At 45.7% G+C, this 15,848-nt stretch overlaps 1 protein-coding gene across 3 annotated transcripts in view; it reads right to left on the bottom strand.

Moving 5' to 3' along the window:
• LOC116075205 (sodium/glucose cotransporter 1-like) overlaps positions 1-15,584 on the bottom strand; it is a 48,477-nt gene extending 32,893 nt beyond the window's left edge. For 2 of the 3 annotated variants that reach the window (XM_031348236.1, XM_031348238.1), the window contains exons 1-5: positions 15,387-15,584; positions 12,699-12,770; positions 7,821-7,925; positions 7,116-7,175; positions 977-1,081 (exon numbers count right to left, since the gene is read on the bottom strand). In XM_031348236.1, the coding sequence (XP_031204096.1) occupies positions 977-1,081; positions 7,116-7,175; positions 7,821-7,925; positions 12,699-12,770; positions 15,387-15,515 (471 nt within the window). In that variant the 5' untranslated portion in view covers positions 15,516-15,584. The remainder of the gene's footprint in view (positions 1-976; positions 1,082-7,115; positions 7,176-7,820; positions 7,926-12,698; positions 12,771-15,386) is intronic. The other variant, XM_031348237.1, reaches the window with a different exon arrangement.
• Between the last annotated feature and the right edge of the window lie 264 nt (positions 15,585-15,848).

The following is a 15,848-nucleotide window of genomic DNA, read 5'->3' as shown; positions in this document are numbered from 1 at the left end:
AAAGGATGGGCAGAGATTCATCCAATGATTTATTCCCCCAAATGACTCCTAAGGCCCCACAATGCTGCTGACACTCTGCTGTATTCAGAAGACAAGGACTGGCAAAGCTTAGCTTCGGTCCTCATTGAGATCATGGTGAATAAAGATAATGTAAATGCCACTCATTTGGTTGGTGAAAACCATCTGTTCAGTGCCATGTGTGCAAGGCATAGCAAGCAGCGCAGTCAACACCTCAGAAAAGGCCCTTCATCTCAGGTCACTTGAACAGAAACGGAAAAGACACAGAGTAAGCAAATACACTGATAAATGACTTCCACACACAGGTACTGTGCTCATTATAAAGAGACTAAGAGGGGGCTGGAGAGATGGCTCAGCGGTTAAGAGCACTGACTGCTCTTCCAGAGCAACACAGGGTGGCTCACAACCATCTGTAATGGGGTCTGACGCCCTCTTCTGGAGTGTCTGAAGACAGCTGCAGTGTACTTAGATATAACAATAAATAAATCTTTAGGCCGGAGCAAGCAGAAGTCCTGAATTCAAGTTCCTAGCAACCACGTGATAGCTCACAATCATCTGTACAACTACCACGTACTCATATATATGAAATAAATAAATAAATACATCTTTAAAAAAAATAAAGAAAGCCGGGCAGTGGTGGCGCACACCTTTAATCCCAGCACTTGGAAGGCAGAGGCAGGTGGATTTCTGAGTTCGAGGCCAGCCTGGTCTACAGAGTGAGTTCCAGGACAGCCAGGGCTACACAGAGAAACCCTGTCTCGAAAAACCAAAAGTAAAAAATAAAAAAAATATAAAGAGAATAACAAAGAGATTCAGAATAGAGACGAGGAGGCACATCCCGGACGGTCTCGACACAGTTTTGCTTAGATGGTGCTCCCTCCCCATCATTTCTCCACAGAGGAGGAAGGCACTCCAAGGGCTTGCCCAGTCGGTCCCCTCTCCGGGTGCAAGGACTCACCGAGATCCTGCTGAAGATATAGACGATTAAGAAAATGAAAGCGAAGAACAGCTGGATCCGGAGGCTGCCAAACCTCTTCTTCAGATATTCTGGCAACGTCACCACCTACAAAGGCAACAGAGCAAGTCACTGTCAGATGGTGAGCAAGCGGTCAGAGGCGGGTCATGGGGTGGGTGGCCTTTCCGGTCGGATTGGGGAGTAGAAGACGTGGGCACGCTGCCTTTGGCGCCAGAAGGGAGAAGAGACAGCAAAGCTTTGTACCGGTTGGTTTTGTGTATCAATCTGATAGAGACTGGAGTCATCAGAGAGGAAATCCCTCCATGAGATCCAGCTGTAAGGCATTTTCTATTTTCTCAATCAGCCGTATTGTGGGTAGGGGCCATCCCTGAGCTGGTAGTGGTCCTGGTTTCTATAAGAAAGCAAGCTGAACAAGCCATGGGGAGCAAGCCAGTAAGCAGCACCCTCCATGGCCTCTACATCAGCTCCTGCCTCCAGGTTCCTGCCCTGTGTGAGTTCCCGTCCTGACTTCCTTCAGTTATAAACAGCCATGTGAAAGCGTAGAGTCTATGACAATGGAAAATTATCCCAGAACTCCACCCCCACCCGAAGGCCCCTTCCTTCCCAGAGGGGTGAGACCACACAGTTCCAAGAAAAAACACTGGTTAAAGGTTGGGTGGGGTCAGGGCTGCTGAGATGGCTCAGCGGGTAAGAGCACAGACTGCTCTTCCAGAGGTCCTGAGTTTGGATCCCAGCAACCACATGGTGGCTCACAACCATCCGTAATGAGATCTGACGCCCTCTTCTGGTGCGTCTGAAGACAGCTACAGTGTCTTGCAGGCAGGAGCGAGCGAGCAGAGGTCCTGAGTTCAATTTTCAGCAGCCACATGATGGCTCAGAGCCATCTGTACAGCTACAATGTACTCATACACATAAAATAAATAAATAAATCTTTAAAAAAAAAAAGGTTGGGTGGGGTCAACCTGGCGGTGAGAAAAGCCCCCATCAGCCTACCAACACCAACCAATCAGTTTAAAGGTTAAACTGTCCCACCAATAGTATACTGCCCAGTTGCTGTCACTGGAAACTGCCTGCTCCATTGTATATAAGCTTCTGCCAGTGTGTACTCTGGGCTACTTCTCTTGCATGGGTGATCGGGCCCCAATGCCTCGAACTTCCTTCAGGGGGTCCTGATAGTGTGGCCTTCGGGCTTCACAGAAGTGTAGGCCATTTGAACTTTCCCCAATTTGTTTTGGTCACAGCAGTAGAAACTCTGACTGAGACAACTGTCTTGCAGGAGCTTAGGTTTCAGGCTCCGCTCAATCGTAGGAATGTGGAAAGAAACCCAGCTCATTGAAAATGTGCAATAATGATAAATTACCCGGTTCAGAACAAACGGGAGTGCTTTGTCACGCTTGGCTGGTGGAAGACAGAACCTGACCATTCAGGCAGTTCTCAGCCGCCCCTGTGCGAGCACTCCAGTCAGAGGGTGGCATCCCATAGGATCCTGTTTTCTTAACATCATCGTGGGCAGTGTGCACCATGAGTATAGGGACTGTGCCCTCAGTGAGGACAATGCCACTTGACCCCAACAGCTCCTGGCTCAAGAGAAGTGAATCAGGAAGAGGATATTGCCTCCCTTTGTCCTGGCTGATTTGTGTGCTCTTGTCTGCCTACCTACATATGTCTCCTGTGAGCTCCAACTCAAATTCCACTTGTGTGGTGGTTTGAATATGCTTGGCCCAGGGAATGACTAGGAGGTGTGGCCTTCTTGGAATGGGCGTGGCCCTGTTGGAGGAAGTTTGTCACTTTGCGGGTGGTCTTTGAGACTCTCCTCCTAGCTCTCCTGGAAGCCATTCTTCTTCTGGTCTGCCTTTGGAACAAGATGGAGAACTCTCAGCTCCTCCTGCACCATGCCTGCCTGGATGCTGCCATGTTCCTGCCTTGATGATAATGGACTGAACCTCTGAACCTGTAAGCCAGCCTCAATGAAATGTTGTCCTTTATAAGAGTTGCCTTGGAGACAGGCAGTGGTGGTGCACGCCTTTAATCCCAGCACTTGGGAGGCAGAGGCAGGTGGATTTCTCAGTTAAAGGCCAGCCTGATCTACAGAGTAAGCTCCAGGACAGCCAGGGCTACAGAGAGAAACCCTGTCCCTCTATGGGGGTCTGGAGAGATGGCTCAGTGGTTAAGAACACTGACTGCTCTTCCAAAGGTCCTGAGTTCAATTCCCAGCAACCACATGGTGGCTCACAACCAATCATAATGAGATCTGAAGCCCTCTTCTGGTGCATCTGAAGACAGCCACAGTGTATTACGTAGGAGCAAGCCCGGCTAGAGCGGGGCCGGAACGGAGCGAGGCCACCCTGAGTTCAATTCCCAGCAGCCATATGATGATGGCTCACGGCCATCTGTACAACTACAGTGTATTCATACACATAAAATAAATAAATAAATCTTTAAAAGGAAAAAAAAGAAAAGCTGTACTCTCATTTCCGGTGGCCCTCTCTTCCCGCCTCTATCCTATTCCTGTTTCTTTGTGTCAGCTGCCAATACCTAGAAACACTTGCTACCTCGGATCCATGTGGTCAGTCTGAAGCTAGGCTCAGCTGGGTGGTATAGATGCGGTAGAGCCCAACAGGGCTGACCAGCTCAGCTATCACCCAGCTCCAGAGCTCTGTGTGGGCCACACTCTGTGTGGGCCCAAATTTACATCATCCGGGAACTCTTGGAGCATGTGAAAGGGCCGGTCCTGCTGATCTAAAGCTACAGGATCTCCATGACACAGGGCAACAGCAGATACCCCGATAACCCAGAGGAATCCCGGTGAGGATCCAATACTGATGGTGTGACAGAAGCCAGAGGCCTCTAACGAAGCCATGGGACAGGAGGAGGAACTGCATGCAGCCAGTATTGTGACCCTAGGAAAATGACTCAGTGAGTTTACCTCGGGGTTTATCGCTAGGGTCCTGATTCCTGAAGACCCCTTCCTACTGCTAGCTCTTACTGTGCTTGTGCACCCTGATTTGGTCACCCTGATTTTTGTCTTGCATGAATATCTTATGGGGTGGTTTCTAATTCCCCCGCTAGGCAATACAATCATAATGCGTCACGATAGTGGCTATTTCCCAAAGAGCATTGCCATTCAGATAGATGAATGATTTAACTGGAGACTTCATTGAAAAAATTTAAAGATATGTTCAGTGTTAAAAATTAGGCTTAGGTGCTCTTTTATAGTTAATTAAATTGGGTCAGGGAGTTTTTGCCAGGTGCTTTGTAGCAGAAAACCTGGGGCACAATGGGAAAGAAAATGTGTTCTTAGTTATTAAACAAAAGGGCTGCTAAGGTCAGAGAGCAAGAATAAAGTGGGCCTGTTTGGAAGGACTGCGAGTTTCATCTGCAGGAGATGGGCTAATGATCAAAGACAGTAATTGAGTTTCAGTGGCCACTGTTAAGACTGAGCTTCTATGTCTATTGTAAAATCTAATTTTCTGGTCTTTCTCTTCTTTGAGATTTATTTATTGTATGTATATAAGTACACTGTTGCTGTCTTCAGACACACCAGAAGAGGGCATCGGATCCCATTACAGATGGTTGTGAGCCACCGTGTGGTTGCTGGGAATTGAACTCAGGACCTCTGGAAGAGCAAGCAGCCAGTGCTCTTAACCACTGAGCCATCTCTCCAGCCGCCTAATTTTCTGCTCTTATAACTATAAATTTGCTGATGAGCTTTAGTATGCCTTGAAGACTTAGGGCTGAGTAGCATGCAGACTAGAGAGATTCTTGTTTTTCTATTGCCTCGAGAAAAGTAAAAGATCTCTCACCTAAGGTTCTCTAGCTATCTATGCACTCGCTGTACTATGAAAACAGTATATGAATAGGTGGGGGGGAGGGGGCTGGAGAGATGGCTCAGCGGTTAAGAGCACTGACTGCTCTTCCACAGGTCCTGAGTTCAAATCCCAGCAACCACATGGTGGCTCACAACCCTCTGTAATGGGATCTGATGCCCTCTTCTGGTGTGTCTGAAGAGAGCAATGGAGTACTCATATACATAAAATAAATAAATAAATCTTTTTAAAAAAATATCAAACTTATAATCAGTATGTGTAATTGAAACTCATGATTAAGAAGTGATTTAGGGGCTGGGGAGATGGCTCAGCAGGTAAGAGCACTGATGGGTGGCTCACAACCACAGGTAATGAGATCTGACGCCCTTTTCTGGTGTGTTTGAAGTCAGCTACAATGTACCTATGTATAATAATAAGTAAATCTTTAGGCTGGAGCAAGAGCAGTGGCGTTGACTGGAGTGAGCAGAGGTCCTAAAATTCAATTCCCAACAACCACATGAAGGCTCACAACCATCAGTACAGTTACAGTGTACTCACATACATAGAATAAATAAACAAATTGTTAAAAAAGGAAAGAAGGGGCCAGGCAGTGATGCCGCACGCCTTTAATCGCAGCACTTGGGAAGCAGAGGCAGACAGATTTCTGAGTTCGAGGCCAGCCTGGTCTACAGAGTGAGTTCCAGGACAACCAGGGCTACACAGAGAAACCCTGACTTGAAAAACCAAAAAAAATTAAAAAAATAAAATAAAAAGGAAAGAAGAAGGAGGAGGAGGGAGGTGGAAGAGGAGGAGATGGAGGAGGAGGAGAAGAGATCATAATGTGTGTGTAGGTTTTTTTCTTGCATGAGAGATTTCGTTTAGGTATATAAGGATGTGTGTGTAGGTTTTTTCTTGCATGAGAGATTTCATTTAGGTATATAAGGATGTGTGTGTGTGTAGGTTTTTTCTTGCATGAGAGATTTCCTTTAGGTATATAAGGATGTGTGTGTAGGTTTTTTTCTTGCATGAGAGATTTCCTTTAGGTATATAAAGATGTGTGTGTAGGTTTTTTCTTGCATGAGAGATTTCCTTTAGGTATATAAGGATGTGTGTGTGTGTAGGTTTTTTCTTGCATGAGAGATTTCCTTTAGGTATATAAGGATGTGTGTGTAGGTTTTTTCTTGCATGAGAGATTTCCTTTAGGTATATAAGGATGTGCATGTAGGTTTTTTTCTTGCATGAGAGATTTCCTTTAGGTATATAAGGTTTAAGAGGAAAACTCAAGTGTTTGGAGCCCTGTTTCCCCCACCAAGTGTGTGTGCCTGCTTTACATTACCCTATTACTCTACATCTCTTCCTTGAATGACTGAACTCACTGTCAGAGCTGGCCTCTGAACGACTTTCACTGGGCCAATGACTCATTGCAAGGAACATTTACAAGTGAAAACATGATTGGATCTGGGTGTTTCCCCTTTCCCACTCGGCAGCGTCTGCATTATAAGCACCTTTAATTACTGTAACCAATACCTTAGGTATTTATTTTGGCTCATGGTCCACGGCCAGTTGGGCCAATTGCTGCGGCCCTGCGGTAGCATCATAGCAAGAGAGTGTGGTGGAGGGAGCTATTCACTTCATGGACAGAAGAAAAAGAGGGAAGACTGGATTGGGGTCCGAATATTCCATCCAAGGTCAATGACTGTAAGACTCCCCATTCTACACCTCTAAAGCTTCCACCACCTCGCAGGAGCATCAGGGTATGGAGACCAAACCTTTAAGAGGCCTCTGAAGGATGCTTAGCTTAAGTCACAGCAATGTGTTTATCCCTGAATGAATACAATATGGTTTGGTTGATGCTTTCTCATGAATGTCAACATTTAGTCTCAGACAGTTCTTTCTTTGACAACACCTTCACTATTCTTACACCTTTGACTTTAGAGTAAGTATGTCAAGTTTCACACAGAGCCCTGCTCTTGCCTCGTGTGTGGAATTTTATTCCGTCAATAGCCCAACTGGAAAGAAATAGTTTTTTAGGGTGCTACGTGTTCTAGTGGCTAACATGATTGTTCTCTTCATTTCTCCACATCTTTTTCTTTTTTTTACAATGTTTTGGAACATTTTCTGTAAAAAGCCTTAACAGGTAGTTGTGTCTGCCTACCCAAGACATTTTGGGAGCCTGCAGATTCAGCAAAATGTGTACCAGGATCAAAAGAATGACCAAATGTAATCCGTCCTTCAGGATGTTCATATACTACACATGCAATGTTCATTTTTTTAAAAAGTATGACAAACTGTAGAGTTACTGATGATGGACTTACCTCAGCCTTGTTATAGATAGGCACAAATATCCAACCAAGAACAAAGAGCATAAATATACTCTGAAACCAAGAAAAAGCGGAAGAATTAAATCAGGGGCCCATGTGGGTCAAGCTCTTAAGAGAGATGCAGGTTCCATTACTGTCTGCTTCAAACCTGATGATGTGTCACTAATGGGCACTTACAAATGAAGACCCAAACATAGACCTTTCAACACCAAAAAACCTAGCTTTCAGGCACATTATCTTTGAAAGTTTATTAACTTATAGAGTTCATTTCCAAGTTATTATTTTTTAGCATATTGGTTGTTTTACTCCCGGATAAGAATTATGGTGTCTTCTGAATCAATTTTAAAATAAGGCTAAACATGGCTGGAGAGATGGCTCAGCAGTTAAGAGCACTGGCTGCTCTTCCGGAAATCCTGAGTTCAATTCCCAGCAACCACATGGTGGCTCACAACCATCTGTCATGGGATCCGATGCCCTCTTCTGGTGTGTATGAAGACAGCGACAGAGTACTCATAGACATAAAATAAATATATAAATCTCAAGAAAAGAAAAGAAACACCGAAAACTTGACTCCACTAATCTATACTTTCCGAAGCATCTTTAACAGTCACTCGAGGTTAAAAAGCAGGTTTTTTTGCGGCTCTGAGACATTGTGCAATGCTCAAGTAGAGAGAAGTCGCTGCAGAAAATATTACTTACATTCCACTCAAGGGCTCCCACAGCAATTCCTGAAGATGCACCAATGCCAGCCAGGGCCATATAGTGGCCACTGCCAATATTTGAAGAGTAGATGGAAATGCCCATCTGAAAACCAGAAGACAATTGCGTGTCAGAGCCCTTATCGTTTGTGTTTCTGGGCAGAGAGTGTGGCTCAGCCGGAGGGCACCTACCAAGCCTGTGCAAAGCCCAGGTTTCAGCCCACAAAACCTGCCATTCCAGCACTTGGGAGGTGGAAGCAAGGGGATCAGAAGGGAGTTCAAGGTCGTGAGTTCAAGGTCCTCCTCAGCCACATAGTGAGTTTGGGCACAGAAATTGTGCTCCGGGGGAGAACCCCTCTGGAGAAAAGTGAAAGTGGGTGGAGTTGCCGGTGTGTTTGTTGAATAGTACTTATTTCTTTACTTTGAGACAAGGCCTCGTGCATCCCAGTATGTCCCCAAACTCACTCTAATGCTGGTGTCATTTAATGCAGATGAGTTTCCGGCCTCAGCTCACAGGTACCGACCATCCCAGTGGTGAAACGGTCCTACCTCAACGGTGGTGCTCTCTTGTCAATCACAGCTGACTCTTCAGCCGTAGCTAACCAGATACCATAGACTCTTGGTGAAAAGCAGCCCACCAATGGCCCAAAAGGATCCTGAAGGACTCCCAAACTTCTCTCTGAAACCTCACAGGCCAGGCCACCATTTGCCTGCATTAATCTCTCCGAGGTTCCCAAGAGACTACCTATTAATCTTTGAGCTCATATGCTATATGTTATATACTCTATGCTCTGTATAACACATATACATCCCTTTAAAGACATGTACTATATGCCATGTATAACATACAATATAGCATATGTTATATAAACTATGTTATATAGCACATATTATAACTTATATTGTTATATAGTATATTGTTACATATTACAATATATTATATATTATATGTTATATATTATATATGAAATACTATATGCTATGTATAACATACAATATAGCATATGTTATATAAACTATGTTATATAGCACATATTATAACTTATATTGTGTTATATAGTATATTGTTACATATTATAATATATTATGTTATATGTTATATATTATATATGAAATACTATGTGCTATATATGTAGCGTATATATACATATAGTAGTGACTCATACATAGATGGGGGAGTACTATTTACCCAGAAACCCCAAAAAGCAGATGGATGCTGCCCATGTTTTGTTTGCCTGACATTTCCTCGGGAATCTACAAGGGCCTACGTTTTCCAGCTCCCCCAGGAAGACCATTCCAATGTGTGTTAAACAACTACAGACCACTCAATGAAAAACTTGGCCAAAACAAGCAAACAAAAGACTGCATGAATACAATTTAGTGGGATTAATTATCCCCCGGAGCAGCCGGGACCACGTGGCAGCAGGGGCGGGGCCGTCTCTACAGCCACCCTGCTCATAAAGCCCAGCACAGTGAGGGTTCTAACGGTTTGGGCCTTTGGAGCTGGCTGGTCAAGCATGCTGTTTCCTAGAGTTAAACAGATAAGAAATTCTAAGTCAGGGCTGGAGAGGCGGCTCAGCGGTTAAGAGCACTGGCTGTTCTTCCAGAGGTCCCGAGTTCAATTCCCAGCAACCACATGGCGGCTCACAACCATCTGGAATGGGATCTGATGCCCTCTCCTGGTGTGTCTGAGGACAGCTACAGTGTACTCACATATATAAAATAAATAAAATCTTTTTTAAAAAGAAAAAGGAGCCAGGCAGTGGTGGCGCACGCCTTTAATCCCAGCACTTGGGAGGCAGAGGTAGGTGGATTTCTGAGTTCGAGGCCAGCCTGGTCTACAGAGTGAGTTCCGGGACAGCCGGGGCTACACAGAGAAACCCTGTCTCGAAAAACCAAAAAAAGAAAAAAACAAAGAAAAGAAAAAGAAAAAGAAACACCAAAACAAATAAAAAGAAAGGCTGTATTGGGTCATAATAGCAGGGAATTATGCCAGTCAACAAATTTCCAGATCTGGGTCAGTCTGCAGATCCGCAAGTGTCTTTCAGGAGGAAGCGTGTTACAATACCCAAGGGTTTGACTGTTAGCCTTTCCCTGCTCTTCCCCAGAGGACCATACAGTCGTTCACTAGGATAACTGTACCACAGGGACAAGAAAACTATCAGACTTTCCAGAGTCATTGGATCCTGGTTCTGAACTGAAACTGACTCCAGGAGACCCTAAGAATCATGTGACCATCCAGTTAAAGTAGGAGGTCAGGTGACTGATGGAGTCTTAACCAAAGTCTAGCACACGGTAGGTACGTACAGTAGGTTGTCAAACGAATCCTGTGGCAACTTCTCTGATACCAGAAAGTATAATTAGGGTAAATATACTTAGGAGTTGGCAGAATTCCCACATTGTTTCCGGGACTGTATACAGAGGGCCATTATGGTCAGACATGCTAAATGGAAGCCACTGGGAGTTACCGCTATCAGGGAAAATGGTGAGTCAAAACCAACGTGGAGTCCCTGGAGGAACTGCAGAGATGAGTGTCACTGTCAGAGACTTGAAAGATGCAGGGCCAGTGGCTCCCACCACATCTCTTTGGTTTTTTGTTTTTTTGTTTTTTCAAGACAGGGTTTCCTGTATAGCCCTGGCTGTCCTAGAACTCACTCTGTAGACCAGGCTGGCCTCAAACTCAGAAATCTGCCTGCCTCTGCCTCCCAAGTCCTGGGATTAAAGGCGTGCGCCACCACTGCCCTCCACCACATCTCTTTAATTCTCCTATTTGACCCGTGAAGGCGTCAGGCCAGTTGTGGAGAATGACTATCAGACACGTGACCAGGGAGTGGGGATTCCAGTTGCAGCTATGCCTGGTTCCCTAGCTGCGCATCCCCAGGAACTGTTATGCAGCTGCTGATCTGGCAAATGCTTTTTACTCAATGCCTATTCATAAGGACCACCAAAAAGCAACTTACTTTCAGCTAATAAGGCCAGCGGTAGACCATCACAGAGTCAGGTCAAGGGTATAATAACTCTCCAGCCCCATGTCAGGAAGAAGCCCAAAGGGATCTTGGTTGGCTGTTTCCTCTACATAATATTATACTGATCCACTATATTGATGACATTATGGACCAAGAGAGCGGGAGGTAGCAACTATTTTGGACTTATAGATAATGCATATATGTGCATCAGAGGATGGGAAATAGGGCTGGCAAGACAGCTCAGTGGGTAAGAGCACTGACTGCTCTTCTGAAGGTCCTGAGTTCAAACCCCAGCAACCAAATGGTGGCTCACAACCACCCATAATGAGATCTGACGCCCTCTTCTGGCATGAGGATATATATGCAGCAGAGCACTCATACATTAAATATTTACATCATATACAACATAGACAGCATACACACATAGACAGCATACACACATAGACAGCATACACATATGGACAGCATATACACATACATCATATACACATACAACATATATACATACATCATATACACATACAACATAAACACATGTGTCATATACAACATATGCATATACAATATATACACCATATACATATACATCATATACAACATATACATATAGCTATCAGCTTGTCCTTTTAGGGAATCTTAACAAATACAATAACCAGGCGGGTGGTAGTGGCACACGCCTTTGATCCCAGCACTCAGGAGGCAGAGACAGGCAGATTCCTGACTTCGAGGCCAGCCTGGTCTACAGAGTGAGTTCCAGGACAGCCAGGGCTACACAGAGAAACCCTGTCTCGAAAAACCAAAAGAACAAAAACAAAACAAATACAATAACCAAAGCATTATTTAGCTCACAAACAATGATTCTACCTTTTACCTCACCCCTCCCATCTAGCACCAATCTATTCTGCTCCACCAGCTTCGGTACACGCCGCTCCTGCTGCTCAGAATACCTCACACTCCATTTACCTGGAAAAGGCCCGGTCCACTTCAAACTCCACTTACATAACCCTGCCTTTGAGAGATCCTTTCTGTGTTGCTATACCTGACAAGCCCAAGTTTGGCTTTTATCTATGTTTGGCCTGGGCACTTCCCATTAGGCTTATTTCCTCCCCTGTAAGGCACTGCGACTAGTTTAAATATGAATATTGGGCTGGTGGTGGCTCGGTGGGTCAGAGTGATTGCTGCTAAAGCATGAGGTGCTGAGTTCAACCCTCAACACTTGCATAGAAAACAGGCGAGGGTGCTGCGCATCTCTGCCCCCTAGCACAGTGGAAGACCGAGACAGAAGGATTGCTGGGAGCTTGATGAGCTGCCAGCCTAGCTCCAGGTTCAGTGAGAGACCCTGTTTCAAGGGAGCAAGTAAGGCAAAGGGAAATGGAGCAGGACACTCAGGTCCTTCTCTGGCCTGTGCACATACCTGTGCATGTGCACGCCCGCATACATATACACATCTGTAGGGTGCATCATATTTCCATTCCATACTTTCACATGGCAGAGTTAGGAAAGAGCATACTTAGACATTAAAGAAACCACCAATTACAGGGCACATACCTGCAACCCAAGCACTCAGGAGGCTAAAGCAGGAACATTGTGAGTTCAAGGTCAGCCTGGGATACATAGAAAGACTGTTCCTTTTTTTTTTTTTTTAAGATTGGTTTATTCATTATGTATACAGTGTTCCGCCTGCATGTATGCCTGCACACCGGGAGAGAGCACCAGATCTCATTACAGATGGTTGTGAGCCACCCTGTGGTTGCTAGGAATTGAACTCAGGACCTCTGGAAGAACAGTCAGTGCTCTTAACCTCTGAGCCACCTCTCCAGCAACTTCAAACTATTTTAAGACATTACATTAAAGTACTAAGCAAGCCGACACAGACATTCCCCAAGCAGACAGCCACGTCCAAGCTTACTCACCAACCACCATGCTAGATTCTGGCCGGCCAGGAAGAAGTCTTTGATTGTCCCACGACTGTGTGTCAGTAAAGCCTGCAACGAGAGTCCTCTGGTGGCACGCAATCCATAGAGAAACTGGACGGCAGGTGCTGGCCTTTCTATTCTGCAGCCAATTAAGTACAAGCGAGGTCTCTCAGGATTAGTTCGGATGAGGGACTCTCCAGACACATTGGTAGGGAAAGACAGCACATTGCTGTATAATTTGTGCATAATTTGATCATACAGAATATACCTGCCTGTCTGGGTGTTTGCCCAAGCGCTGAAAAGGAGGAGAAAAGATAGGTCTCTAGCTATCGCAGAAAGATGACATGAATGAGGGCGGGAAAATAACTCCTTCCTTAAGTCTTTGTGTACATTTTGCTTGTTACACTGGGATGGTTTGTATATGCTTGGCCCAGGGAGTGGCACTAGTAGAAGTTGTGGCCTTGTGGGAGTGGGTGTGGCCTTGTGGGAGTAGGAGTGTCACCATGGGTGTGGGCTTTAATACCCTCATCCTAGCTGCCTGGAAGTCAGTCTTCAGCCTTCAGATGAAGATGTAGAACTCTCAGCTCCTCCTGCACCATGCCTGCCTGGATGCTGCCATGCTCCTGCCTTGATAAGAGACTGAACCTCTGAACCTGTAAGCCAGCCCCAGTTAAATGTTGTCCCTATGAGAGTTGCCTTGATCATGGTGTCTGCTCACAGCAGTAAAGCCCTGACTAAGACATACACTGAATGTTAAAGCATTTGGTAATTAACAACAGTATATGGTTGTTTTTACTTTAAAACAAACAAAAGCGGGGTATAAGCTGTGTATTTTGGCTCTGTGAATTCAAAGCCAACCTGGTCTACAAAGTAAGTTCCAGGACAGCCAGGGCTGTTACACACAGAAACCCTGTCTTCAAGAAAGAAAATAAAATTGTGGTAGTGCACAATTTTAATCCTAACTCACAGGAGAAGAGGTAAGTGGATCTCTGTGAGTTTGAGGCCAACCTGGTCTACATAGTGAGTGTCAGCCAGAGATACATAGTGAGGTCCTTTCTCAGAAATTTAAAGATAATATAAAGAGGGATGGAGAGATGGCTCAGAGATCAAGAGCTCTGGCTGCTCTTCCAGAGGTCCTGAGTAACCAACCACATGGGGGCTCACCACCATCTCTAATGGGATCTGATGCCCTCTTCTGGTGTGCAGGAATACATGTAGGCAGAAGGCTGTATACAAAGTAAATAAATAAATCTTTTCAAAAAGATAATATAAAGGAGAGGGATCAAAATATGCCAAATATCATACATGTTTCATGTCTCCAAGAAGAATAGTAGGGGAAAAAGTTTACTGGTTCTCAACTCTTGGCCAGACATGGGCCCCAGCTTGGGCTGAGAGTAATGCGGGATGCAGGGAGAATTCCTGATAACAGCACTAGAGGAAGAATCCCAGAACTGATGCTCAAATACTAGGAGTCCCTGCTAAGGCCACCTGGAAATACATTTCCCATGACTGAAGCCAGCGAAGGGAGATATAAAGTGCTATGGATGTACACTCAGGATCTCCCTTCCCGTTTCGAATGGAGCCTGTACAGTCATCCTTTGGTGTTGATGGGGGGTTAGTTCCTGGAGCCTTTGTGAACATTAAAATCTGAGGATGCTCAAGTCCATCATAAGTCAGACAGCTTTGCATCTGAGCTCCCTCCTCCTCCTCCTCCTCCTCCTCTTCTTCCTTCTCCTCCTTCAGGATCTCAATTCAAGTCATAGTAGAGTCCTACCTTGGCGTGCGAGGAGAGCTGGTTCCTAGACTCTCTTAGCTCAAGTCTCTTTTTATAAAAGTCGTATACTAGCCGGGCGGTGGTGACACACGCCTTTGATCCCAGCACTTGGGAGGCAGAGGCAGGTATATTTCTAAGTTTGAGGCCAGCCTGGTCTACAGAGTGAGTTTCAGGACAGCCAGGGCTATACAGAGACCCTGTCTTGAAAAACCAAGAAAAAGCCGGGCAGTGGTGGTGCATGCCTTTGATCCCAGCACTTGGGAGGCAGAGGCAGGTGGATTTCTGAGTTCGAGGCCAGCCTGGTCAACAGAGTGAGTTCCAGGACAGCCAGGGCTATACAGAGAAACCCTGTCTCGAAAAACCAAAAACAAAAAAAAACAAACAAACGAAAAACCAAGGGGAAAAAAAAAAGTCGTATACTATCTGGATGTAATCACCGGTACATACTCTTGCATGCATTTACAATGCGTCTGGATTTATTATTTAGGAATTATAATACATGAGCTCTGTAAATGAAAGAAAAATCTCAGACACTTTGAGCATGATTGGATAGATCTGCAGATGGATAGAGAGGACAGAGTGTTAAAGCAGCATGCTTGTGTTAATCCATCTCAAGGGCTTTCAAAATACCGTTCAGGTTTGGGGTTCTAGGGAGCAGGGCAGGCACAGGTGAAATACTTGACTAGTATTTCGGGACAGGGGCGGGGTGGGTAGGTGGGACGATTATAGGGCCTAGGAAGGGGCAATGGTCTAGAATGGCTTGGTTAACGGAGTAGATGGCGCTTGGTTGGAAGGGTGGGGAGGGGCTAGCAAAGCTGGGCAGGGCCGTCCCTTCTGAAGCTCCGGAGGGATAGATGGAGGCCAGGTCTCTGCAGGAAGTGGTATACCCCAGCCCAGAGGTCACGTCATACCCACAGCCCGACGCACAGGACCAGCAAGACGTAGAACGTCATCACCAATGTGTCTCTGGTGCTGTGGATACTTAAGCCGAGAGTGCTGTGGTTCCAGGTCAAGCCACGGTGGCTCTCCGCGGGGTCCATGGCAGCGTTTCCGAGACAGGGGAGCACTCGCAGACAGAACCCTAGACAACGGTTCTGGACCCAGTTCCATCTCTGGTTCGCAAGGCATCCTGGGAAGAGCCACGGGGGGGGGGGAGAAGGAGAAAGAGGAGAGAGAGAGACAGAGACAGAGACAGAGAGACACAGAGAGACACACAGAGAGAGACAGAGAGACAGACAGAGACAGAGAGAGACTTGCCAAGTCAGTCCCTATGCTGTCTCTCCATCATTAGCCACAAGGGATCATCCTTGGCTAAATTTTGGCGCAGAAGGGCTAACGTAGAACTGAAGAAGGGTCGTTAACGGTGTCTTTAC

The sequence above is a fragment of the Mastomys coucha genome, unplaced genomic scaffold (assembly GCF_008632895.1).
Source record: "Mastomys coucha isolate ucsf_1 unplaced genomic scaffold, UCSF_Mcou_1 pScaffold3, whole genome shotgun sequence".
Classification (NCBI taxonomy): domain Eukaryota; kingdom Metazoa; phylum Chordata; class Mammalia; order Rodentia; family Muridae; genus Mastomys; species Mastomys coucha.
Note: the sequence above shows the minus strand (reverse complement) of the source record. Positions and strands in the feature narration are given on the sequence as shown.